We start from the raw sequence: 25551 nt of genomic DNA, 5'->3' as shown, positions 1-25551 counted from the left end.
AAAGAATTTCTTTAAATAATTAACAATAAAAAAAGGATCAGCTTTATTACGAACTGTACAATAACACAGTGCAAAGGCACACTTCATCTCTAATGTATATTACAAGCCAACATGTACATGCTTTCTCAATAGAAAGCAGGTTTATAAAATATTTAAGCAATTTAAAAGAAATGTTAAAAAAAAAACAAAAAAACAAGCTGCTGTTTTCAGTAAAATACCTTCTATTACATTCAGGCCAAATGAACTCAGCATAAATTATCCAAGTGGTCCACTTGTTTGTTGTTATGTTGCCTTGAGACCGAAACCAATCAGTACAGCAGCTCAATATGAACAACATATTTACAATAAAAAGTTTAAAAGTTAAAAATGTTCCAATATTGACTTTTTTTCTTGGTCTTAACTGAACTGATCCATAATATTATAATTCCATTGAAATTATATTATTTTGGCTTGTACGCTGAGTAACATAAAACGTAACTTTAGTGAAAGACACGGCATACAGATGCAGACTGGTGCGTAAAACAACAACTCCACCAGCACCAACCAAAGTGGTTTGTACCAGCTGTGTGACCAACAACAACCGAACAGTCCCGAGAGCCCCAAACGCTCTCTGAACAAAATTATGAGTAACTGTCTTTTGAACTTCTCCGTCCATTCTCGTAATCGGAGTCCCGTCTATGTCTGTGCCTGTCCTTGTGACGGCTGCTGTAGTCGTCGCTGTGATGCCTCTCTTTCCTCTTCTCACCATAGCGGTCATCCGAATGTCCATGGTGCCTGCCCCTCTCCCTGTACTTATCATCATAGCTGCGATCGTGCTTTTTCTCCCGCTCGTGGTGCCTGCTCTTTTTACCGTGATAGGAGTCCCTGTGGTAGCTGTGCCTTCCGTGGTCTTTGTCGTCTGTGTGTCGCGGCCTCTCCCACGGGTCACTGTATCGCTCCTCTAGACGCTTGTAGTCTTTGTCCACGGATGAGGGTTGGCCAGATGGTTCAGAGCAACTCTCGGGGTACTGTGACTGAGGTCCAGGAGGAGCCTGTGAAGTGCTGTCTTGAGCCCACTGCATGCTATGGTTCTGGTTCTGGATGTGTGGGGTGGGTACAGTATTAGAAGTAGGGGCAGATGGAGAATCATAGCTGCCAGATTCCTGAGGCTGTTGCTGCTGCAAAGGGGACGGTCTTGTGCTGTTGTTTACTGGGAGAGCTGGTGCCATTGCTGGGTTATACTGGGACTGAGAGGCTCCTGTTTGACATTCTGCTTGAGTTCCTTGGACCATAGGAGGATTCACTGTCTGAGTCAATACAGCACCAGCCTGCGCTACACCAGGCTCATTCTTTTTACAAGGAAACGACTGAATGGCTGTTTGACTTTGTTCTTCAGCTTTGTGCTTGGCCTGAGAGAGCTGTAAATATCCTTGGTGAAATGGGACGATTAGATCATTCCTAGTGCTGCTCAACACAGGAACAGGTTTAGGGCTGGAAGGATCTGGGAGGCTGGCTTTATCCTTTTGTGGCGCCATTGTTTTATCTTCATTCACAGTGGAATATGCTGAAGATTTTTTCAATATTCCACTTAAAGGAGGCTTTGAGCTACTTGCGTGATCTGCAGCAGACTGGGATTTTGGCTGCAACAAAGAATTCCCTTCAGTTGTTTCTTTTTCACTTTCAGACAAAAGGCCAGTGTCGCCTTTGTTTGCCGACGTAGCACTGCTACTTTCAGTCCCGCTTGGAGCTGCTGACAGGCCTGCCAGGAAGTCTTCAGTCGATACATCTGGAGGCTTATCTTTGAGTGAGACAGATGTACCCTGGCTCCCTACTGCAGCTTTCTTTTCCAGCGAGTTGGTAGCAGCTGACGTATCAGATGGGCTCGATAGCTCCGGTTCAGTTTTAGCAGGTTTAGCTTCTTTCTTCTTGATGACAAAGCGCTCTCGTGGGGCAGCAGCTGTTGGACTTTTTGAGCTCCCAACTGATGTCTCTGGTTTTGGAGCAGGCTGAGTCTTCAGGGCATCCTGTGCTGTACTTGAGGGTTTAAACCCAACATCAGGCAGAGGTGGTAATTCTCCACCCCAGCCTACTAGCACACCTGGAAGAAAGCGAAGGGGTTTCTGGGGCTCCTGATTGTTGGTCTCCTCTGGTGCAGATGTTTCTTCAAAAGACTGTGCAATAGGCTCGTCGACATCTTCAGTAGTGTTAAGTGGTTTTTCCTTCTCCTTTTGAAGTGCACTAGTCAAGGAAGAGAGAAAAAATTTCTCATCCTCCTCTTTTGCCCTGGTTTCTTTTGTGGAAATGGTCACAGGTTTTATTTCAGGAATAATCCTTGCAGATTCGTTCACATCCACAGTAAGAAAATCCCTTTTCGGTCTCTGGCGAATAATAAGTCCAAGGAGGAGGTTTCCACGGTTGTTTTCTAAACCTGAGAAATTAAAAGATTAAGTTTGAACATGTAAAAAAAAAATTTTTTTTTTAAATTTAATGAGAGAAAAATAATTGTGTTCCGGTTACCTGGGCCATCAAAGGGAACAAGCTGATGTGGAACTTTTTCTGTGGCACCTAAAGGGATGAGGTACATGTCCTTCACTTGTTTCAAGTTATTGGACACCACCCCAAAACGCCTACGACTGCTGAAGTAGGCATACAAAAGAGTATAAGAGATCTCATCTTCCTCTGTCTCAGGGGAGAAGCGAATCAGGCACACTTCCTTTAATAAAAACAAAAAGCATGTGTCAGTAAAATCTGTAACTCATGAATCAACCTGCTCTGTTCAAAATCAGAACTTTCAAAGAGTGGTATTCAGTTCAACTTACTCAATATCAGGAATAATTAAAGCCAATTTATTTCTGTCTAATCATAAGCAAATCTCGGAAAACAAGAGAAACTTACTTTTGTTCCAGTTGCCCGAATTTTCTCCAAGTAGTCCCACACCGTCTGAGGACTTATCCTCCCACCAACCTGTATGCTATCTGGAAGGTCCTATTGGAGAAAAAACATGTTTTTAAATGAATAAATAAAAAGAGCACACCTTATGGAGTGTTAGAGATACAAAGTAGTTGGCAGTATTTGATCACTCATAAATCTGTAGTTACGTGGGAGTAATGTTACAATTGTAGTTCTTCCAGCTGGACTGTGGTCTATATTTCTTGTTTCCTAATAAACTGTTCTACAACAAGTGTCAGCACATTTCTGCAATGTTTTGTTTTGTTTTGTTAGTACATAAATAATCATGTCTGACGGCCATTTTGGCCCTGTATCTGTGCTAAAAGCAATCTTTATCCCACTGCCATTCATCAGAACTGGCTCTTGCCTGGCTGTTGCTTAAACAACTGTGTCAAAGAATACTAATATTCAGGGTTCATACGCATATTTCAGGGTCAAATTCAAGCACTTTTTAAGCACTTTCAAGGCCCATTTTCAAGCTTTTCCAGAACATTACCCCCAAAAAAGAGAATACATGTTTCACCTAGCATCACCTCAGTAAAGCCATTTAAAAATTAAAACAAATCATTGTAGGTTGACTTAAATGTCCTTTGTTCCCCTTTTGTTAAAACATAAAAAAATGCACCACAGACAAATACAGAAAATGATGCAATATGCATCTAGTGTACAAACCCAAAAAACACATTTCTCTTAAAAATTAAGGTTTGCAAATGTAAACAAATCAACTTGTTAGAGATATTAATCTCCACTCCAAAAGAAGTGCGTATTCTCGGAATTTCTGGGAATTGAAACAGACTGACATGCAGAGGTGCTAGGCAGCCCAAGCACAGAAATTTGCTTTTAGACTTTGCGACTCATTTTATTTCTCTATCTGATAAGAAAACTATTTGGTCAGATAGTTATTTGTGTTGAATGAAATACAGTTTCAAGCACCTTGAAAAGACAATATAAACATTCAAGCATTTTCAAGGATTTCAAGGAACCCGTACGAACCGTCAATATTTGTATTTATTGTCTTTCATCTTCCTCAATTTTCCCCTTTTCTGAAACACTTTTCATTGTCAACCATAGTTTACAACAGCTGTTTAAAACCCAAGTACAGTCTGATGTGTCAACTTTACCTCAGTCAAGTTGTCCAAAACACCTGAGACGGGAAAAGCTTTTGTCACCAACTTTGCCACAGCGTGCATATGAATCAATCCTCGCCACAGACACTTAAGGTTGGAAAGGAAAGTAGCTTCTTCCTCTCTTCCAGCTGCATGATCAGACCTGTGACAATGAAGGAGAAATGAATTAAGCGCTGAAAGAAAACATTATCCAGATCCAGACAAAATGTATAAAACAACTGCTTACCGTCCTTCGTACCCTGTCTGAGCATTTCGGAAGCTCTCCTCTAAGACAGTGAGGTGCAGGTCATCGTCGATTGCGGACGGCGTGGTGCCCTTTGTCTCCTCTGTTTTGGTAGACTGCCTCCTAACCACTGTAGTTGCAACTTTAACCACTTTGGTTGGTGCCTCCTCAACAGGGGGTGCCATTCGACCTTCAGAAAATATAACACCAGAGGTCAATGGTGACAATACTGACTGAGATGTTTTATTAAAGACACAGGTTAATCTCTAGTCTTTTTTTTTTGTCCTCATGTTATCATGTACCTGTGCAGATTTTACAGTGTAGGTCAAATAAGTGAGACTTGTGTTGGCTAGTAGTGTCTTTAGCTGTGTTAGCATTCTCTTCCTTCTTCTCTGGAGTTTTTGGAGGTTCTGCTGAGACTTCAGTCACTCTGGGAGGAGGTTCAAGCTGGAAAAAAATAGGAAATAACAAAGTTTAAGTAAACACGTCACTAAGTCGTGTTTACTTAAACACGACTTAGTAAACACGACTGTTGCATGTAAACAGAAGCAATCTGTCGCTATATTCAGCTTAAATGGATTACATGGGAGGAGAATTGTAGGAGCTTTTTACATGAGGCACAAAGATATGAATGCAGTACATTTCATAAAGTAATCAGACAGATGAACAGAACTGATGATGGTATATGAAGCGATGTAACTAATGTAAGGATACACATCTCATCACATTTCACTTACTATGCATGTTAAGCGTAAACAGCACAATGATACCCTCACCTCTACAGGCTCCGGTGCTTTTACTGGTTCTTGACTTTCAATTTCGATTTCCCCTTTGTGTGTGATCTTAGTAATCGGTCGTCTCTCTGCCTCCCTTTGCTCTTTTTCAATCATCTCAATAGTCTGTAAAGCAAAGAATTAATTTGTTTTTTTCTGTTCTAAAATACAACAATCTTTAAAAATACACTGTGAAAAAAAAACACTGTTAAACTATTACCTTAATAATATTTACTCAGTTTAAATCGGACATCACAACTGTAACTACTGTAATTTGTTTGGTAAATTTATGCAATACTACTGGGGGAGAAAGACAAGCATTACTTACATGTCGGTTCTCTCTTTGTCGCCAAGCAGCCAGTTCTTTTGAGGCCAATTCCTCGGGACTCATTCGAATTAAGTTAGCAGGAGAAATTTCACCTTTGAGAACCCTCTTACAAAGGATCTAAAAAGATCAATAAAGAAAAAGCAAATGAAACTATGCTTATAGTAAAAGTGAAAACATTACATTTAGACCATGCCTGACATAAAATGATACTTACATTATTTTTAGTATCTTTAAGGTTAAACATTAAGCTTCTGTATTTGTTCTTGTACTTGTTGTCAGTGTCCTTATACAAGTGAAAAAGTTCTCGCTCTATCTTCTTTGCAAGTTCGGAAGCCCTTTCCACCGAGATGTTCAAATCAGAGTCCTTCAATCTGAAATGCGGAAAGTGCACATAGGCGATTATAAAGTGCCCTGATTTTAAAAAATGTAACATGCACACAACTATCGAAAGTGTTGAAAAACGGACCTCTGTATGAGGATTTCTTTCAGAGAATCACGCACACTTCTCCTGATTGCCTCCAGAGACACGGGTTTCTTTGAAGCCAAGGATGGAGCCTTATGTTTTGACTCCTGTTTCATTGAGACACCTGTGAAGACAGAGTGACAAAATCCACTGAGTGAGTGGGGAAAAATCTGTCGTCATAAAGAAACATTTATTCCACACAGACTTTGCTTACAAAAATGATTTAATCCCAAAAAAAAAGGACATCCTGAAATCATCCGCATAAACGCAGCCGAGAACAAAATTATTAAATGACAGATTATAAACACAAATTTATGCAACTGTTATCTTCCACGCTGAGAGGGAGTGTGTCTGAAATTTAAAAAAAAAAAAAAAAAAAGGCATAAAAAAAAAAAACTGTTGTATTTTAGTATTCAAAGGCTCACTGACTTGTGCTGCATTATGTTCCTACTTTAGTAGCTGTATGTTTAATAGAGTAAACTGATAAGCAAATACCCTAATGTTAACTACAGAAGTAATGCTATTACTTAAGGTGATGCAATTTTAAGCTCTCTCATATATAAACGAGACCTCAAAGGACTGTACTAACTGTCATTAATATACTGTGCTCATGTGCTGTGAAGGTCCTAAGTTAATTTTGTTTACACACCCAGTAAACGCAACCTGGCCTTGAACCCAATGTGATATTAAAACAGGACAAAGTTAATTATACATTCAAAGCTGATGAAAAATTACCTGTTTTATGAGCTGCTTCTCGGGCATCTGTAGACTGCCTTCTCTCTGCATCCTATTGTAGGAATTAAGTCCCCGTTATGTTAATTTTATATATCATAAGACTGAAAACATACATATGACAACAACAACACACTTTATTTTGGCTATGATTAGTATCAGTGGATGAATTAGCTGGGGAAAGATATAAATATTTGCTGCGTGTGAATAGTTTAAATCCATTAGATATAAATAACTATTTCTATTATGAGTTAGAGTTAACTTAGAGATACTGCTTACCTTTTTTACTGGTCTGACTCCCCCTGATGTGAGGGCCTGAGACGACCCAGGACGAGGTTTAGGAGGCAGCTTCTGGTCGGGTGTCTCGCTCTTTGCTGGAGCTTCTGGTTTGGGTGCACTCGCTGGCTCAGGCCCCACCTTCTTGGTTTCTTCCTCGCAGCACTTCAAGCACACGTACATCTGGTCCTCCTCCTCCATTTCTCGCACTTTCGCCAGGTCAAGACCAACACAGTCACCATGGAACCAGTCATCACAGCGACCGCAACCTACCATAAACCTAAAAAAAACCCCAAAACCGAAGTACGATTATTAGAGGTATGTTTGCAGCTTAGCACTGGGACAGAAACAGAATGTGACACAGATGGAGAAATTCTTTTGCTGAGCTGATGTCTGTCGATTAAACTTGATTTTATATTAGGTTAAGGAGCAACACTTACATGTTATTGTGGTGCTTTTTGCAGAGGCCACAACAGTTGTTTCCATCCCACACGGTCTCGCTATTAGCAACTTGCTCATCCACAGCGTCCTTCTTCACAACGGGCGCATTATCTGGAATAAACAGCTGCGGCTCATCCACAGAGATGCTTCTTGCATTTTTACTCTTTTGTCTCTGAAGAATCTTCTCTAGCTTTTTCATTTTGGACTTTTCCTGCCCTCCTTCTTCAGGTGTTTTTAAAGAATTTCCTAGATGACTGTGCGGGGGAGGAGTCTCACTTTTTGAGCTGTTTTGGGGCGTACTACGTTTGGCTGGTCCCTGCTGATCACCAACGCGGTTGCCAGATGATGGAATTTTCTTTCCCATAGAAGTAGGAGAACTTGGTAATTTTGGCTTCACTTTAGCATCTACTGCACCCTGTAGCTTTTGTACTTTAGTAGCATGCTCACTTTGAATGTTTTCTGCAGGCCTTTTCAAAGGTGCAACATCTTGCTTTTCCTTTCCAGATTTAGTTTTGTGCAGCTCTCCTCTTGGCGTGATTTTGGATGGCATATTTTGGGTAACTTTATGCTCCTTAATTGTATTGCTTGTTTTACATAAAACCAATTCCTTATTCTTTACTGATGACGGTCCTTGTTTAGACTTTGGCAGCATTTTAGACACATTCAGTTGTTTTTCATTACCATCTGTCTTGTTACTAACAGTAGCTGTGTTATTCTCTTTGCTCTGTGGCTGTTTGATAACATCATTTCCTTTACTGACTGGCTTTTGCTTCTCTGGAACACTCTGATTGTCGAGTTTTGCCTCTTCCGTGCCTGTATTTAACGTCCCGTTTGTCGTCTGTACATCATTTGGATTTACATATGGGCCCAGCCCAAGACTTGCATCATCAGCTGAGCTCTTCTGACTTACATCCATCTCTTCCACACTCTCTGCTGCGGGATTCTGTACACTGGCTGCTTCATCTGGCAAAACTGTGAAACCAACTTCCCCACCGTAAGAAAAACCATCGTCCAAGCATGCAGACTGGTTTGCATCGACACCCTGTGTGTACGAGGGTCCTGGTAGCAATTCAATCTTGAAACCTCCAATTGTGACTGTCAGTCGTCTCAATACAACAGTTGGATTCAGCCAGACCCCACCATCAAGCTCATTAATGTTGACACGTCCTCCGAGAGTTAATTCTCTCTTTAGATCAGGACCTGTGACTCCTTTCTCAATAAGAAATGACTTGCATAGCCTGTTGGCTGGTTTCCTTCCCGGTCGCCCTCGGGTCATGGTATTGGTGGGTGTGTTAGGCTCCTGGTCACCACTATATTCTGTTTAAATAAACAAAAGCAAAACTTAAAAGCTGCTAGTGTTCTTGGTGACTATTATGCTATTTTGGCCAGATCTCCCTTGAAAAAGAGGTTTTTAATCTCAATGGGATCTTCCTGGTTAAATAAAGGTTAAAATTTAAAAGCAGACTAGTCGACTACTCTAAAAGACAGGGGGAAAAAACATAGAAAACATAAACTGAGTGCACTTTAAATGGAAGAAGTTCTACATTAGCCGAATAAATACTTCCTGTGTATTTTAGAGCAGCGGTCCCCAACCTTTTTTGCGCCACGGACCGGTTTATGCCCGACAATATTTTCACGGACCGGCCTTTAAAGTGTCGCGGATAAATACAACAAAATAAAACTAGTACCGGTACCGAAAAAAAAGAAGATTTATTCATAACACACGTGAAAAGACCCAGGAAAACCGAGTTAACGATAAAAACGATAACAAAATAGCGCTGAAAACCGATAAAAACCCTGAAAACCATACATTTCACACCTGAGCCTCAACTCTCGCGGCCCGGTACCAAACGACTCACGGACCGGTACCGGTCCGAGGCCCGGGGGTTGGGGACCGCTGTTTTAGAGGATATATTAAAACTGTTAATGACCTTCCCCAGTGAAATGTGCAACATGTTCTAGTGTGAATAGTTTTGCAAACACACACACACACACACAATATCAGATTATTTTGCAGAGCTAGGGTAACCTTAGCAGTACTAGCACCGGTATCCTTCGTGTATTTGGTTCTGTCTGTCCACATCTGGCTGCAGAATATGGTTACACCTGGCTTAGGTTGGTATTCTACTTTTCATTCTAAAGAAAATTGACACACTGCTGCTCTTTTTTTCCCTTTCTTTTTTTTTCACATTAGTTAGTACGGCTGTCATCTATTTGCTTTGCCCCTTGCTTGTTTACAAAAAAAAAGAGAGAGAGAAGAAGAGAGAAACAGTCTGTTGGGACTGGAGCCCTGTGGTGTCGTAACACCTTTGAACCAGTAACTGCGACTGTACATTAAAATACTAAATGTAACCAAATCGCAAGGGCAGCAATGTTTAAGCATCTAGTTGTGTACATCCCTAAAAGTCTCACAGGGTGGAAAGAGAAAGAGAATAAATTTGCATCGACTTACCGTTCTCTAAACTGCGTGAACGTTTCTTCTGCCTGACATCAAGTTGCTTAACTTGTGCACTCTCTGAAACAGCTGGTTCACCAGGGAGGCCTGTGGGTGCCGAACCACTATCGAGACCTGCAAAAGCAAAAATAAATAAATGTAATGTCCTCAATAAATATACAATTCGAAAAAAATGTAAAAACTGCAGTCCAAATTCAATGGCAGTCTGACACTGCTACATTTACAATAATACTGAATCCTTTTATATTGTTTCTTTAAAAAAAATGTTCGTATTTTTCTCCAACATTACTGAAACACTACTTTAATTTACCTTCAGTTACCCTAACGCTGATATTTACGTGTTGACAAATAAAGAAGCACGGTGACAATGTTCCCTGCATATCTCAGTACAAAACGACCCTCTACAGTGTTTGTTTTTTGAAGCACCTAAAGAGTTAAAGTCTAACTGAGCAAAAATCAGCACAGATAAAATACTCTGTAGGTGAAGAATCAGAGTTATACATTAACAACTTAATATTTAAAACTTTCACCATCAACTTTTCAAGTAAAGTGTGGATGACTTTTTTTTCCAGGCAGCCACACATGCATGTGTTAGTTAACTTTCACTCAAAGTTTGAATCTACACTGATTTATCTGCATTTTGGCCACTTTTTTGTGCCTTCAAACATACTTGTGGAGCCAGCAATCTGAAAAGCAGGGTCTTCATTATCCAGCAGACTGAACTGAGTGCTTGCACATCCAAACATGGGATCTTTGTCACTGAGCATGTTCTTCAGTGAATCTTCCAGTCCTGTCCCAAACTCATTACTGGCTTCACACTCCAAATTCTGACCTATTACCAGGGAGTCATCCAACTGGTCACTGGGTATTAAATGGTTAAAGGTGTCCACAATATCCATGAATGCTGCTGCCTTCCTGCACCAAAAACAACACAGAAAAGATGCAGGAATAGCAGACAACTGATAAACTGTTAATATATATGTTTCTTTGTTTGTTTTTCAAAGACAGCAACGTCTTATGTTTCTCCCTGCACCACAGAATGCATCCAATTATGGGGACAAGTGTAGTCCAAACTAAGCAAACCAACAAAAACACAAAATATTCCCTGATTTCGAGGGACAGCGAAAACTTTGTGACTGATAACAAACAAAAAACAAAGTTACAGCGAGCGATCGGTGCACTTTCTGAAGACTTTGCCATCAGTTCAGTGTATATATGTTGTATCTGATGAGCACAGTGGTATATACCTTAAATCTCCACATATGGGAAGCCTCATCCAGCTACTCTGCAGTCCTAATACGTTAACCCAACGCTTCTTAGCCACTGCTATTTTTGTTCCTGTGCATTTTCAAAGACTTTTATCGTGTGAGTAATGTAAATACAAGAAAAGCATGTCTAAAACCAACGACTTGCAATAGTAAATGCTACTATTTTCACATCAAGCAACACCACGACTTCACAGCCTGGAGAAGGCCACAATCAGTGTGCAAACCAATAACGCTACATGAATGTTAGCAAACTAAAGCGCATCTCTGGACGCTTTTATTTAAGTTCAGCCAAAAATATCTTTCTGTCCACGAGAAGCACGGCGTTCCTGACGCCAGGTTTTGCCAATGAGTTGTTAGCTAGTTAACATGCTAACGTTTATGTCAGCTTATGACAATCGCGTATGTTAGCAAGCTAACGGTAACTTATGGAGGAAGTTACCACCCAAGCTAACTCACTTTTTGAAACCCATTCAGCCTTACAAGCAGCACATTTGTATCAATAAACAGCCGCGCCCGAAAATTTCAAAAGCGCCAAACAAAATGTGCAAACATATGGTTAGACAGCTCGACGATAAATATGCACGACGGCGAGCTAGCTAGGCGGCTATAGCACAGGCCCTAGCTGCCAAGTTTGTTTGTAGCCTGAGTGCAGCTAGCGGACGTTACTTGATGACCCCCCACATGCATCTGTTCCAACGCTTGCAGCTCAAATATTTACAAGTAGTTATTTTTACATATACATATTTATAGCACTCCCACCTCTCTTATCGCGACGCTGTTGCCAACTCATGTACGGTTACATACTAGCAAAGCAGCTCCCAGTAACTTCCTCCAACTCAGCCGTCATTCGCCCCGATGCTGCAAAGTCCCTGACAGGCAGCGCGGCGTTGTCACGTGGCTTGTGTTTACAGGTAGCTTAGCAGCCGATTGTACAGAGAGAGCACATCTGGATGGTTTGTTTTTGTTGTGTCTGCTTTGTCAGTGTCCGGATGGTTAATTTTCACGAAGAGCAAGCGGTTTGTTTTTATCAAACTGTCGACCGTCGCACGTAGAGAACACGAGAAGCTGGACAGGCTCGAAGAAAACTTCGCTTTATAAAACTGGCAAAGTTACATATTTAACACAGCCTGGTATTGAAAACAGTCGGTTACTTAGTAAAGTAGATTTGCCATTCTTTTCTGAGTGCATGTCCTGTAATAGAAACATTTTTATATAAGGAAAAAGGCGAGCAAAAACTCCTTAACGTTTAAGTTTAACTCTTCGAGGGCTCATACTATTCGTGATGTTTGAGTTCATTTGAGTTAAAATATATAAAATCATGATCATCAAGGATTGTTATTTCTTAAGTCGTTTGCATATTTCTCATACTTCCATGTTTCAGATCATCAAATATATTTAAATGTTAGACAAAGAACGTAAGTAAACACAAGAAGAATTTTTAAATGGCAATTTCATATATTAAGGGGAAAAAGCTATCCAAACCTACTTGACCCTATGTGAAAAAGTAATTGCACCTCTTTGGAAATTATAAATTAAACGTGAACCACATTTTTTGGAAAGCTGCGTTCAATTTTTCCTAGACACACCTGGGGTTGATTTCTGCCAGACCTGGGTATTAAGAAATCACTTTACTAGAACCTGCCTGACAAAGTAAAGTAGACTAAAAGATAAAACAAAACAAAACAAAAAAACAGCACATCATGCCAAGGTCTAAAGAAACACAAGAGCAGCTGAGAGACAAATGTCACTGATATCTATCAGTGTGGAAAGGGTTACAGAGTCATTTCTAAGACTATGGGAAATTAGCGAACATGTCTTCATGAGTAAATGACAAGAAAGATACCGGGCAAAAATGACATCGATGCAGTTCCAAGGTGAAAACCACTGCTGACCAAAGAGAGTGCAAAGGCTTGTGTCTTATTTGCCAAAAACATCTTGATGATCCTTTGGTTAGAGAAAATAAAGGAAGCTTTCTCCTTTGCTCAGCAGATTTGAATCTTGTAGTAAATAACTTCTTCAGATTGGCAGTTAATGTTGCATTTATTTCTTTGAACATAATGAATGACATTTTTGAGTAAACCTTATCGTGAAGTTTTACTAACTGAGATTTCAGAAAACAATTTGCTGTTGCAATCTCTTGAACCCGTCTTGTGTGTTATCCAAATATCTCTTTTCTATAGTGTTGGGTTTGAAACTGATGTCATATACTTTACACCCCAGCCCAGCACAATAACCGAGATATGAAGATTAAAGAAGAATACAAAAATGTAAACGTGTTGCAGTCCAGTTGTTTCAAAATATTAAATAAGGTCAACAATGTTGTTTACATGATGAACAAGATGCTTATGAATGATACAGTCTGCTTTAATAGGGATGCTTTAAGAGTGCTGAAAATCAAATGACTTTTGATGAAAATTAATTAAATAAAAGGATGGATGTGTTTTAGTTATTTAAGATTCAAGAGATCAACATTAAAAGAAATAACCCATTTGCACATACTATATATATCCTTTATTGCATTCATCCATTAGTCATCATTCAGTGCAACTCTACCTACCACAATAGGATCTAACATTCAACATTGAACAGTCTTTCAAACAGTGTAACTTTGAGGTAATTTTTCATTACAAAATTTAGGAAAAAAGTTTAAGAAGTCAGACATCCTTTACTTGGAAATGTGATCCAGGATTCAAAGATTAAAGAGCAAAGATTTTCTTATCAAAACAAAAACAAATGAATACACTGAGTGATGCATTTCTATGTTTAACACTTACTAAACTTCAATCTCTAAAAATATTCATTTTTACCACATTTTTCACAGTATATGTATATAATGCTTATTTTAATATTCAACCTTTAAAATAAAAAAATGCATTTTATTTAAGTTGTAGTAAATGTGTTTAATGAAAGTTAGAAAAAGTGAGTTAAAAATTATAAAATTAAACTATATAAGAAAAATTATAACGCAGTCACATTGCACAGTGATTAATAAGAAGAAATAAGTGTTATTTTTTTATTGCTTTTATTGGGGCAACTGCTCTTTTAATCTCTCATGCGGGTCTAATCCATACCACAGTACATCCTGTTCCACAGCAGCCCAAGCCATTCGCTCAGTGGTAAATGTGGCAGCCCAATGGCCTGAAGGAGAAACAACAATTGCACCTCCGGCTCCTTTGACACGGTCTCCCATGTGCTGCAGAGACATCTGCGAAGCCTCTGTTACTGATTTACCTGTAAAGTGGAGAAGAAATAGGAACACAGGCGGCTAATGAAAAATGGAAAATTAACTTCAGCTTGTGTTATTTCACAGCACATTCTCCTTTAATAATTGCTTCTAAGATCTTCTTAATCTGCTCAGAAACACAATTTACTAAATACCTGTGAGAGGCAATATTGCAAAACTGGAATTACTCAAAATTACATGAGTTGCACTGTTCAGGATAGTGGACTAAAACATGAAGAACTGATAAATTCCCATAAACAAACTGTTTGCGTTTGTGATACTTTACCTTGTTCAATTTTTGAAAGAATGAGTCTGGCCAGTGTGACTTTAAGAATAGATTCTCCATGGCCGGTACAGGATACTGCACCACTGAAGTTGTCTGCATATCCTCCACAGCCTTATTTACAAGAGACAACGTGAACAACAGAAGCAAACATTAAAACACCTTTTTGCAGATTGCAGTGAATATGCTAAAGTAACGTGTAGTAAAGTGAAGAGTATGATTAAATGAAATGTTTGGACAATGTAAGGTCTTTAGTTCGACTTAATATCATTTTACTGTCAGTGTTAAAACAGCAGTTTTAGAACATATAAATAAATAAAGTCATACCAATGATTGGGGAGTCTCCTACTCTTCCAACCATTTTATTCCTAATCCCTCCCGTTGATGTTGCACATGCGACATTACCAGCAGAGTCGAGAGCTACCGCCCCAACGGTATCATGAGCCCTGGGATGAAGAAATGTTACATTATTCAAAAAAATCAGCTGAAAAAGAAAATGCAAATTAGATCTGAAATGTTTTCAGACATAGTATCACAAGAGGGAAGCTCATTTGATTCATTATAACACACAGTGCTTAACAAATTTATTAGACAACTGATCAATGTAAGGTTGATGCCAAAACTGGCCCAAATTTCAAAATGTGACCTTTATTTGCCTAATAAATATCAATATAATTTTTAGTTTTTGTAAATTCATAAACCTAGGTCTAGGCTGCTGGGGGCTTCCTATTGGTGTTTCTTCTTCATTCACCTTGTTTACTCTCTGTGTGTTTATGTGCCATTCTGCATTCAATTATTAATAACTAATAATAACCGATGATTAAATGCTCTCTTCTACAATGTGTCTTTTGTTCTGTCTCTCTCTCCTCACCCGCCGGCTGTCGCGGCAGATGGTTGCCTCTCATGTCTGGTTCTCCAGGAGGTTCCTTCCTTTTAAAAGGGAGTTTTTACTTCCCACTGTCACCAAATGCTTGCTTGGTCTTTTGATTATTTGAGTTTTCTCTACCTTACAATATAAAGCACCTAGAGGCAACTGCGGTTGTGATTTGGCGCTATATAAATCCAATAAAACTGAATTGAAATTGATCTTGCAGATGCATACCATTGAGTGTTGAAATCTTCTATTACTCCAGTCATGTAATTCTTGTGCTTCTCCCATTCTCTCCTCTCATACTCAGTCACCAGTGTTTCAGTGGGGACTGTGCATATACCAATGCTTTCTGCAAACAAGTTTGCACCTTGGCTTGTCAACATTACATGGGATGTCTGAGGAAGAAAATAGGTAAGACAAAGTTGAAACATTAAATAAATCTCACAGCACTGAACATAATGTAGCAAACATAACATTGCTATAAGGTACCACTAGAGACAAAAGCAGCTTCATGTATCAAACTGAGATTCCACAGAAATGCCCTAAAAATGACCTTAAAGTTATAATCATAAAAGCAACAAGCAGGATACTGGCCATGCACACAAGGAATATCTCCCTCTGCCTAGAAAGTCATCCAGATGCCAGCTTGAATTATAGCAAGACACCCTAAATAACCAAGTTTACCAATAAGACTGTGTTTTCTTTGCAAGACTTGAAAAGAACTTAGAAAATTACTTTGGGGGACTTTATAATTTTTTTTCAGAATGGACAATTCAGGGACAAATGACTGTGTTATTTCCAGAACTATATAATACGCTTTCTATTACTCTGTCCTGAGCCTGAGGGATTGCCTCCCCACTCTTGGGAGAAATCACCTGTGCCTCTACCATACATCTATATATTCATATGCATACCAGCAGTGAAAACACTGCATTTGCTTTACTGAAGAAATATCAAAATGGTACATGAATGTGGTCAATATAAATTATTTAATCCTGTAATGTCCTAAACTATATGTTTTTATGAGATTTACTGTAAGATGCAAATATTTATTTGCTTTTCATTTACTGTGTCATTAAAAAAACTCTGGCATCTCCGTTATACCATTTTAAAACCACTCTGGTAGGTAAAAGTCTCACTTGCTTTATACAGGAATTTAAACACACCTGAACCTCATTAGTTTCTACCATTGAAATATAGGTTAGACCAAACAATACGATTCTAAACAAAAAACAGGAATAAGATTATGCATCCGATTGAGAAACTCATTTACACAGCTAAATGGTTTGAACAGTTAAACACTGCATACAATACAAATCAAAAGGTTACTTTAAAGAAAATAAACAATACTATGCAAAATGAAAAACCCTTCATTTGGTTGCACCCAGTGACCAGTTGACATCATGACCCTATATAAACAGGAAGGACTGAGGCGGCCCCTCCCATACACCTGTTTTAGATATAGGACCTGAACAATTGGACTAACATGGTAAACAACATAAGCAAACACAATTTACTAGAAATTTACCTGTGAACAGAAGAAAATTCAAATGACCTGATGGTTAGTAGTATTTGCTTTAGAAACATTTGCATGGATGTAATAGATGTAACTAATGCTACCACAAACAAACCCAGGATAGTATGTAAAGCAAAGTTACACCAGCAATGTCTAAACTAAAGCATTATGTAAAATAACAAGGGATAAAAGGACAAGTGGTAAATGAGTTCATGGCTAACCACTTTGTCTAACAACAGAATTAGTGTTGCATATGCTATTATTGAAATTGTGTCACTGTGGTTACCTAAATGTAGTACACTGTCTGAAGTACTGACTTACATTTTTAAATATGAATTATAGAACTCAGTTCTTCTAATTCTTATTTTTTATAAAGTTTGCATAATGATTACTTGACCTGAATTCCTATTTTTCAGTCACGATCAAAGGAAAATGTGGCTTATGCTTAAGAGAAATAACCCTGTTATTAGGAAAATCTTGAAAAGCTAATCTCTTTAAACAAAGGATTTGGAAGTGTAGTCTAGAACTGCTTTAACCACACCCATTAAAACAGGACTGACAGAGCTGTCTTTTCTCTCCTGACCCCATCACTCTTTGCTGTTTTTACCAGTTTAAATTTAATTAGGTTTTTATATCAAGTAAAATTGTTGAAGAAATGAAAGTCAAATTTTAGATTCTAAAGCCCACTGTAGTTAAGAGCAGTGTGTTGTTAAAATCAGTGACCTGGATATCTCCGTTTGACTGACAAGCCGTCTCAATGTGCCCAATCAACACTGGAAAGACTTCAGAGTGTCTTAAATAACTGTTGCAGTCTGAAGCCTTCAGACATCTCATGGACAAGGTGATATAACTGATTGCTCTCTCAGGGACTGCTCTCTATAGTGAACAACCTCTAAATTCAGAGAGGTGGTTCAGAATGATACAAGCCAGACTGTGACTGAAACCAACAGGCATAGAAACCTGCCTTCAGATCAAAGCTGACATTGTTGGTACTATGAAGACAGTCTACTCTGACAATAGTGTGAATGATAAAAGCTTGAGTTAGTTTGAATTAGGTTGCTATTCAAAGCTCATCGACTCATCAGTCCTAACATCTTCATTGAATTAATTCCTGTCCCTGAGTTTTAAAAGAATATATATTCTATATACATATAACACAAAGGGTATTCTGCACTAAAGTAGTGATACTAAATTAAAATAATTCCGTTTAACCAAAGTACTTCTATGAGCAAATCCTGCCTTCAAAGGTTTGGTGACTAAAGTAAAGATGAAGTTTAAAGAGAGCTTTGAAACCTCCACAGCACGGATCAGTGCAACATGCCTGGCTAAAATGTTTCTTCTTCCTGCAGTTGATTGGTTCTTTGGGGACAGGGGTAAGACAACCACCATCTTTGTTTCAACCTCACCGATTGTCTTTTCTGTATTCTACATTTTCATATATTTCTTTTTCATGATTATTGAACAGATGGACACAGTTGTTATGTATAAAATTTGTCAAAAGGTTCGGGATCCCCAATGCCTCATACACTTAGGAATGCCAAAATAAGGGACTTAAAGGGATAAAGTGCAGAGTTCAGATGAAGCACGTGTGATTGTGCTAATGGTATTTTTGTAAATGCAATATTACAGTTACAGATGTAATAACATGGGGTAAAGTAATCATTCAGTGATGATTCTGAACGAGAGAAGCTCAACAACGTTATGAACAGGAAGTCAGAGGGTGAACATGCAGTAACAGTTAAAAATATGCAGCAAGTACGGCACAACAAGAGGCATGTGCAAACGAGAGTGATCTCAGCAGGAGTGTGCGTGGTGGGATGGGGGGAGTAGAGTTTGTAAGAGTAAGAAAAGTGATGTTTCAGTAATGACAGAAGGTTATTCCTCTGGAGCAGACAGATCATGTTGAAGAAAGGATTATACCTAAGGCACTCACAGGTGGACTATAAAATGAGGAGTATCAAAAGATTAACCAAGCCAAACAACTACATTCTGAAAATTGGATTTATAATAATTCACTGCTCTCTTTGCTGTGGTGAATTAAAGATTTCAGGGGTCTTAGGGGACTTTGGACAAAGTCACTACTTTTTCATCTGATCTACATCATTCATGGCTGGGGAAGGACTTCTGTTGTGGCCAGGCAACAATCCTCTCTTCTTTTTCTCACAAAGTCAGTAATAGATACACAGCCTGAGCTTTAATGACTAGTCTAAGTGATTTATAAAGTGATTTATGCGAAGCTGCCTGCTTTACCCCCGTCCAAAGTAAATATTCAACTTGCAGTTAAAAATTAAATTGTGGATGTCATCCAACAGTAAAGATTGTGTGTTAGCGCCATTTATATTTATTACATGTTTTATTTTGAAAAGCCTGAAAAGGATATGGTGCTTTTGTTGTGAAAAGTTTGTGAGAAATAAACAAGCGAATGGCGGAGCGACACGATGGTTTTACCGTCGTTGTTGCACAAACCGACGCGTAAAACAGCCTCTTGTCCATCCAGACTCTTATTTTAGATATAAGAGAAATAGAGAACTCCAAGAAGAAACAAGATAGCCGCTACATTGTGTTTTGTGTTTAATGATTACATATTTTGATGCTTCTAACAAGTTGTTCTAGCTCATAAAAGAAAACAGATCCCTGTTACCTATTTTCCTGGAAAGAAATGTAGCAATTTGCCAAGTGCACAGATCCTTATGGGAAGAGATGCCATTAACAAGTATAATTGATGAATAGGTTTACTTAAGTGCATTATTAGAAAAAAAAGGGTAGGCAGTTAGAGCTGGCCGTTTCTCCCGGCCAACAACTTAAACAAGTTTCTGGCAATTCCTTTTAAAGCAAATGGAGAACTGTACCAGACCACCTGTTCATGAGTAGCTGGGATCTAACACATTATAGTATTGATAAAAAAAATCAAAATCTTTAATCAGATTAGTACACCAGTAATCAAATATATTTTTAAAAAGATAGAAACTAAGAAATTTAGACCTTCTCCATCACTGCCCGTGCCAGTGAAACAGGGTTGGCAATGTTCTTTACTGAGGACACCGCACCAGTGGCAAGTGTCCTTCCATCCATGATAATGGCATCCAGCTCCACTTCTCCATCTTTATTTAGTACTGCTCCATGCCCTACAGAGAAAAACAAGTTAGAGATGAGATAAAAACTATGTTTCCATGTGTTCACTTAAATTATGCCAGCTCCACCCTTACAAATATGCAGGGTAATGGCAAAGCAGTACAGACACTGCAGCACCATACCACTGACTGATGTCTAGTTTGTCTGACTTTCAATCCCACAAATGATTGTAAAGGTTCTTGGGATATTCATACTTTCTATCATACCCGTATCATTATGTTGACTTCCAACTCCATATTTTTACTCATAGATTTTTTTACTGTAACTTTACGTGACTGACACCCCAAATACTACTTTAACTTATACTGGGCTTTCATGTAACCCCTCCATTCATCTACTTACTGAAAAAGCCATTTTACCTTACTCTTTAAGCTAGCCTTCATCTGACTGGCTGTCCCGGCTTCTCTGCCTCATAGCCAGAGCTAAGAAAAAGATGGCATTTAAAGCAGTCTAAAGCCTGAGCTTTTGGCTCACAGGGATTACTTGTTCATATAGTGACCTAAATATTTGAACCTTTGGCCTTGTTTAACATCAGCGTCCACTATTGCAACATTATGCTGTATAAATAACAGGAAAATAAGAAAAAGCGTAATGACCTTGCTTAATTTTTTATGGTTTTTCACTGACAATATTGTATGACTGCTTACAGATAATCAGGAGCCACGGTCCTGGCAAACCAGTGCATTCATGTCATGGTCTCAGTCAAGATACAGACAGAACAAACAAAGCTGAATACTTATTTCATAACTAGTGAATTTTTCTGTACAGCAGTTGGAAGTCTTTCTTCTGTCCAGCTATGACAGGTAATGATGTTCATGTCCAGTGTACTTTTTTTTAATTGATTCAGTGTGCAACTGACCCTGGGCTGTGTAGTAAAAGATGGCACTTTATATGTTTGACAACTTGTCAGGGTAAAGAAAGCAACAGACGATATTAATAGACCGATATTAAGGTTTAGCCAGAGATCATCTCTCATATTCTTAAAGGAGTCCTGATGGATATTCTCATCATGACCAGTAGATGGAGACATTGTTCTGCAGTTGAAGCCAGCTTAAACAATAAAGGAAAATGGGCATTCTCATTTGGCTGCTGTATGGACACGTGAAAGGAACTGGGGTTTTAGGCTTTACTTATTTATTTGAGTAAAGGTGAGGGTGCTAAAAATGCCGTATACAAAGATGAAGCCCCCATTTAATAACTTGCATATTTTCAAATGGAACTACTTGGCATAAATGTGTCCCAATCTAATAAAAACCGTCCCTACCTGCGTCAAACACAGTGTTATCTTCCAGAGCCCTCACAGCCACTTCAACAGCATCCACTGCACTTCCTCCTCGTTTCAGCACTGAAAATCCTTCACGTGCTGCAGTTTTTACTCCATCAACAGAGGCCTTGGCCAGTTCATCCGGTATGGCCCATGCCCCACCATGCACAACCAAGACTGCTGACATCTTTGCTTTCCTGCATGGAATAGACAAAGTAGTTTATTAACAGGTTACAGCCTAGAAAATAATTCACTTTTTCTTTGAGCATTAGGAAAAGCACCAAGTGATCATTGGTATCTTCTTTTTGCCTTGATCCAGACATACTTCACAAACGTTTACATACAAAGAAATGTCTTTTGTTTAATAAACGGAAACTGCTAAACTAATTATTTGCTCTGCACTTCACTGGTAATGTATTTGCACCACATGAATTTGCACCTTGGAACAACTGATAAAACTGCTATCGAAGATCATATCATCAAGACTGAACTTTGAAATGTGGCCATTCCTTCATTTATCCAAAGTTTGGCAAATAGCCCGTGTTGCCAGTTTTTGGCTATTGCCTGGCTATTAGAAGACCAATTCAATTAGAACAGCTGTTAATAATAAGTTATCTTAAATGTATTATGGCTTTAGCAGCTTTGAATTACCAGCTACAATCAAGTACTAAACTATAATAATTGATCTTCTCATAATTTATTAAGGTTCAATTTTTATGTGTACATAAACATTTTTCCCCTATTACCTGCATGCACTTGAACTGTGTTTAATGTATTGTAATCTACTGAACCGCAGTCGCTGACGTGATATTGATAGTTATTCATTTCATTCGGACCAACCTGTAACATAACGAGACGTTGCATTTTGTCCTACCTTTTCCGAGCCTCAGAATTCCCGGGAGGATAAACAATTCTCCATAGACACGTGACTTCAAGAGACTACTGTTCGCGGTTTAACCAGCGCGTGCTGCACACTGACGTCAAGTTTGACACTATGGCAACAACCGAGATAAGACTTCCGACAAGTTTTCAAAATTAAATCCTCACGCCACTAAGCAAACTAGGAAGCACAATGTTAAAAGACTCATCTTGTATGGCGTTATTTTTGTGCCACTATTCTGAGCGCACGTAAAGTGGCACAAAAATAACGCCATATACGGACGGCTATGCTGCATTTATGTGCAATCTGAATGTAATGCTCCTTATCGCTGAAGTACTTGGGTGTTGTAATGTAGTTTTATTGTGAAAACGTCTGAATTTTTGGAGTCGTGTGCTTGGCTCGATAAAGGCGGAGCTAAAACAGGGCAAAAAGAGGACAGAGTTTAACAAATGGTCAAGCAGTTGGACTACATAACAGGTGGGCATGTTCACATGGGCTAGTTTTCACCAGCTGCAGGTTATATCATAGGCTATTGAATTCTTAAGCGTATATATTATGTAGGGTGCATGCTTTAAAGTTCCTTAAAATATTTTTTAAAATGTAAGTACCCAAAAAAGGATCTGCAAACGAAACAACTGCTGAAAAGAAAGCAGAAAAATTAAAGTTAATCTTATATTACTCATTTTTACAGAGAATCATCAACAAACTTTAAAATACAAACTTTTATAAAAGAAAAATATAGCTCCCTGAAAATGTGAAAACAGATTAAAGCAAACAAAAGGAGATAAACAACTTCTTCTAAACTAATTTGATGTTACCCAGAGATGTTCTAGTGTTATATGCCTTACATTAAAGCGTTGCCATAATTTACATTTTTAACGATAGTGTTACCAGTCTGTCAGTAAAACGTATAACGTTGCACTTTGACCAGTAGGTGGCTGCAAGAGTCCATCAAATCCGTAGACCGCATATAAAGAAATGTACATACTAGTTATGACCAAACCAAGAGGAAAAGTTGATATTAAAATTGTAGTGTCAGTTATACTTTGATAAAAGTATTTTCTTAAAGAAGTTAAAAGAAGTTTAAATTTTACTCACACACACAGAAAGCTAAACTTTCTAATTTTAAGTTCTGACCCTACTTCTGTTTATGGACTGTAAATAAAAGATGGATGTTGCCACCGTGACATCATAAACAGTATAAAACATGGACATGATTTATGGGTCATAAATATGAACCCACTGGAGAAGTGTCTTGAACCTGCAATCTATCCGTAGGGCACCAGATGGTGATACCTGTTGTTTGCAAAAAAGACTTTGGGTCATGTTGAGGTTTCTCATGTAAAGTCACGTGCACATTGCTCAATAATTGTCTGCCATATTGGGCATGATATAACCACCGGTTGGTAGAAAAAGGTGCAACTTTTACTTTGTAGCAAATGATCTACATTTCTGATGTGCTTCACACTTTTCACTGTTTCACTACAGCCTGGAGAGCAGCTGGGAAGTGTTTATAGAGACAACCATCTCTTTCATTCAAACTAGGACCGCAACAATATGCTAGCAACCAAAGCAATCGGAAGGAGTTATTTGCTAACCATTTGATGAATACACATTTTTTTCCCTAGCAACAGGTGGTTGCCATATGATTACCGATCACTCTCTCTTCTTGTATGACCAGGGCCTTATTCACTTGATCCTACATTGTTAATGTATATTCTATTGTCACACAGCCAAAATAGCAGACAAGTTAACATCACGTGGCAAGAGTATGTTTATTTTTTTCAATCTTGGTATACTATTTTTCAAAAGGAGCATTATTTGTGGTATTCTTTGGGTAGGTCTGCACAGACCTTCACCCCTTTGTCACATGCTATCTGAAATATCTTATATTGCGGCTTCAAGTCTTAAAACTTCAGAAACCAATGGACGACATCATGGTAGCTATATCTACCATTTATGTAGTTGATCGGTGTCATAGAACACCACGTTTGGACTGAATTAGAAAATAAGAAATTCCTTTGAGTGCTGGTGTGCTATATACCTGTCAGTCTTTTTACCATTTACAAGTATGGTAAAGAGGACCAGTGTCTCAAATTAGGCCTAGCGGATATCTGCTTGTGTCTGTAGACCTGTCAGTCAACGCAATCGCATCCTTAACTTTAAATCTTTCCAGTATCCATATGGATGAGTTCTTAAAAATAAAAAGTTGAAGTGAGAAGAAATCTAACAGTTTTTTTTTATGCAGTAAAATTTGGAATGTTAATATTGGAGTTTTTGGAAATTGATTTGCTTTTGCCTCTCCACTAGTAAATGCCAGTTTCAGTCTTGTGTTGGCTTAATTTTGGATTATTTTCCATCTCGTTGAGATGATGAAAGCAGACGTTTTTCTATAGAAATCTATTAAACGCTATAGTTTGTAATAAGCTGTCTATGATTTTTTTTTTTTTTTTGCTATTGTTTTCATCTGTTGGTGTGTGTGGTGTGTGTCTATTCCGATGTGCCTGCATTAGTTTACATCTACAAACATACTATAGACTTACAAGACTCAAACACATTAACCGTCATAATCCTCATTACCATTAATAGTCACAGCAACAGCAGCATGATTTGCATTAACACTGTCATAAATCATTTTATTGAATGGAATTAAATCAGTGAAGGTCCAGTGAGCATGAAATGCAAAGACAGTACTGGCCAACGTGGGCATAGCTGCTTGTTTTAGGCTTTCAAGAAGAAAAATAAAGCTGTGTCTGATTTCATAGAGAGAGGAACTTAATGAAAAATAAATGGAAAGGGGATGTAAGTGTGAAGTTTTAATCAATACTAACTCCTTTAAGGCTTGTTTGGCATTACAGAAATAAGCAGATTAATGAAATAGTTCTGTCAGACAAACCCGCTTGGGTATTCTGGCCTCTAAAACAGTCTTTTAAATCACCCTAAAAAGCCATAAAAAAGTCATACTCTGTAATCTTCAATGCCAATACACAATTTAAATGAAAGAAACCGTTGGCTCAGTTTTATGGATATTTCCAGCCATTAATGTACCACAGAGCACCCCAAAACAACAGCACTAGATTTCCAAGACAAATGTCCTGGTTTCTCAGAAGATATTAAATTCTACCAAAACTGAGAAGAATCATAAATACTATGAACATAATTGACTCATATTCACAAAGCATTGCTGTTTGCAGCCGCGAGGAGCCTTTATGATTCTGATCAGTGCGGGGAGAAACAACTCTAAAGGTCAAGTGGAGCCAGAATTGGTCGTTCACCAGCCTCATCTGCTCAAATCTAATTTGTGAGTTAGTAAAGCAGCCTGCATGCTGTGCTAAAGATGACTTTTGGATTCAAGTCAATATCATGGC

The 25551-nt window shown here is 38.5% G+C and overlaps 2 protein-coding genes across 3 annotated transcripts; both read right to left on the bottom strand.

The window, feature by feature from the left end:
* Window positions 1-149: 149 nt before the first annotated feature.
* On the bottom strand, window positions 150-11919 carry phf3 (PHD finger protein 3). 2 transcript variants are annotated; one of them, XM_063491485.2, is made up of 16 exons: window positions 11774-11903; window positions 10417-10661; window positions 9744-9860; window positions 7291-8608; window positions 6854-7130; window positions 6578-6629; window positions 5846-5966; window positions 5594-5750; window positions 5380-5496; window positions 5055-5177; window positions 4581-4725; window positions 4282-4468; window positions 4050-4197; window positions 2875-2964; window positions 2497-2692; window positions 150-2407 (listed from the first exon to the last, which is right to left on the bottom strand). In XM_063491485.2, exons 2-16 carry the CDS (start codon window positions 10643-10645, stop codon window positions 621-623), a joined length of 5064 nt encoding a protein of 1687 aa, XP_063347555.1. In that variant the 5' UTR covers window positions 10646-10661; window positions 11774-11903; the 3' UTR covers window positions 150-620. The 2 variants fall into 2 exon arrangements, with proteins under 2 accessions (XP_063347555.1, XP_063347557.1); XM_063491487.1 differs by lacking the exon at window positions 10417-10661 and having other exon boundaries at window positions 11774-11919.
* Window positions 11920-13524: 1605 nt separating this feature from the next.
* Window positions 13525-22281, bottom strand: si:dkey-103j14.5 (isoaspartyl peptidase/L-asparaginase). The gene is made up of 7 exons (XM_063491617.1): window positions 22178-22281; window positions 21304-21500; window positions 19890-20032; window positions 15623-15786; window positions 14848-14966; window positions 14524-14634; window positions 13525-14245 (listed from the first exon to the last, which is right to left on the bottom strand). Exons 2-7 carry the CDS (start codon window positions 21488-21490, stop codon window positions 14037-14039), a joined length of 933 nt encoding a protein of 310 aa, XP_063347687.1. The 5' UTR covers window positions 21491-21500; window positions 22178-22281; the 3' UTR covers window positions 13525-14036.
* Window positions 22282-25551: the final 3270 nt, after the last annotated feature.

The sequence above is a fragment of the Pelmatolapia mariae genome, linkage group LG13 (assembly GCF_036321145.2).
Source record: "Pelmatolapia mariae isolate MD_Pm_ZW linkage group LG13, Pm_UMD_F_2, whole genome shotgun sequence".
Taxonomy (NCBI): domain Eukaryota; kingdom Metazoa; phylum Chordata; class Actinopteri; order Cichliformes; family Cichlidae; genus Pelmatolapia; species Pelmatolapia mariae.
This window is presented reverse-complemented; position numbering and strand designations above follow the sequence as displayed.

Coding starts and splice junctions, on each gene's coding strand:
- si:dkey-103j14.5 (XM_063491617.1), bottom strand. CDS start 21,490: ATGTCAGCAGTCTTGGTTGTGCATGGTGGGGCATGGGCCATACCGGAT. Junction 14,967..15,622: donor GAAGATTTCAACACTCAATG/GTATGCATCTGC, acceptor TCTTCATCCCAG/GGCTCATGATACCGTTGGGG. Junction 14,246..14,523: donor TCTTTCAAAAATTGAACAAG/GTAAAGTATCAC, acceptor TCCACTTTACAG/GTAAATCAGTAACAGAGGCT.
- phf3 (XM_063491485.2), bottom strand. CDS start 10,645: ATGGATATTGTGGACACCTTTAACCATTTAATACCCAGTGACCAGTTG. Junction 5,751..5,845: donor AAAGAAATCCTCATACAGAG/GTCCGTTTTTCA, acceptor TCCGCATTTCAG/ATTGAAGGACTCTGATTTGA. Junction 2,408..2,496: donor TGTTCCCTTTGATGGCCCAG/GTAACCGGAACA, acceptor TTAATTTCTCAG/GTTTAGAAAACAACCGTGGA.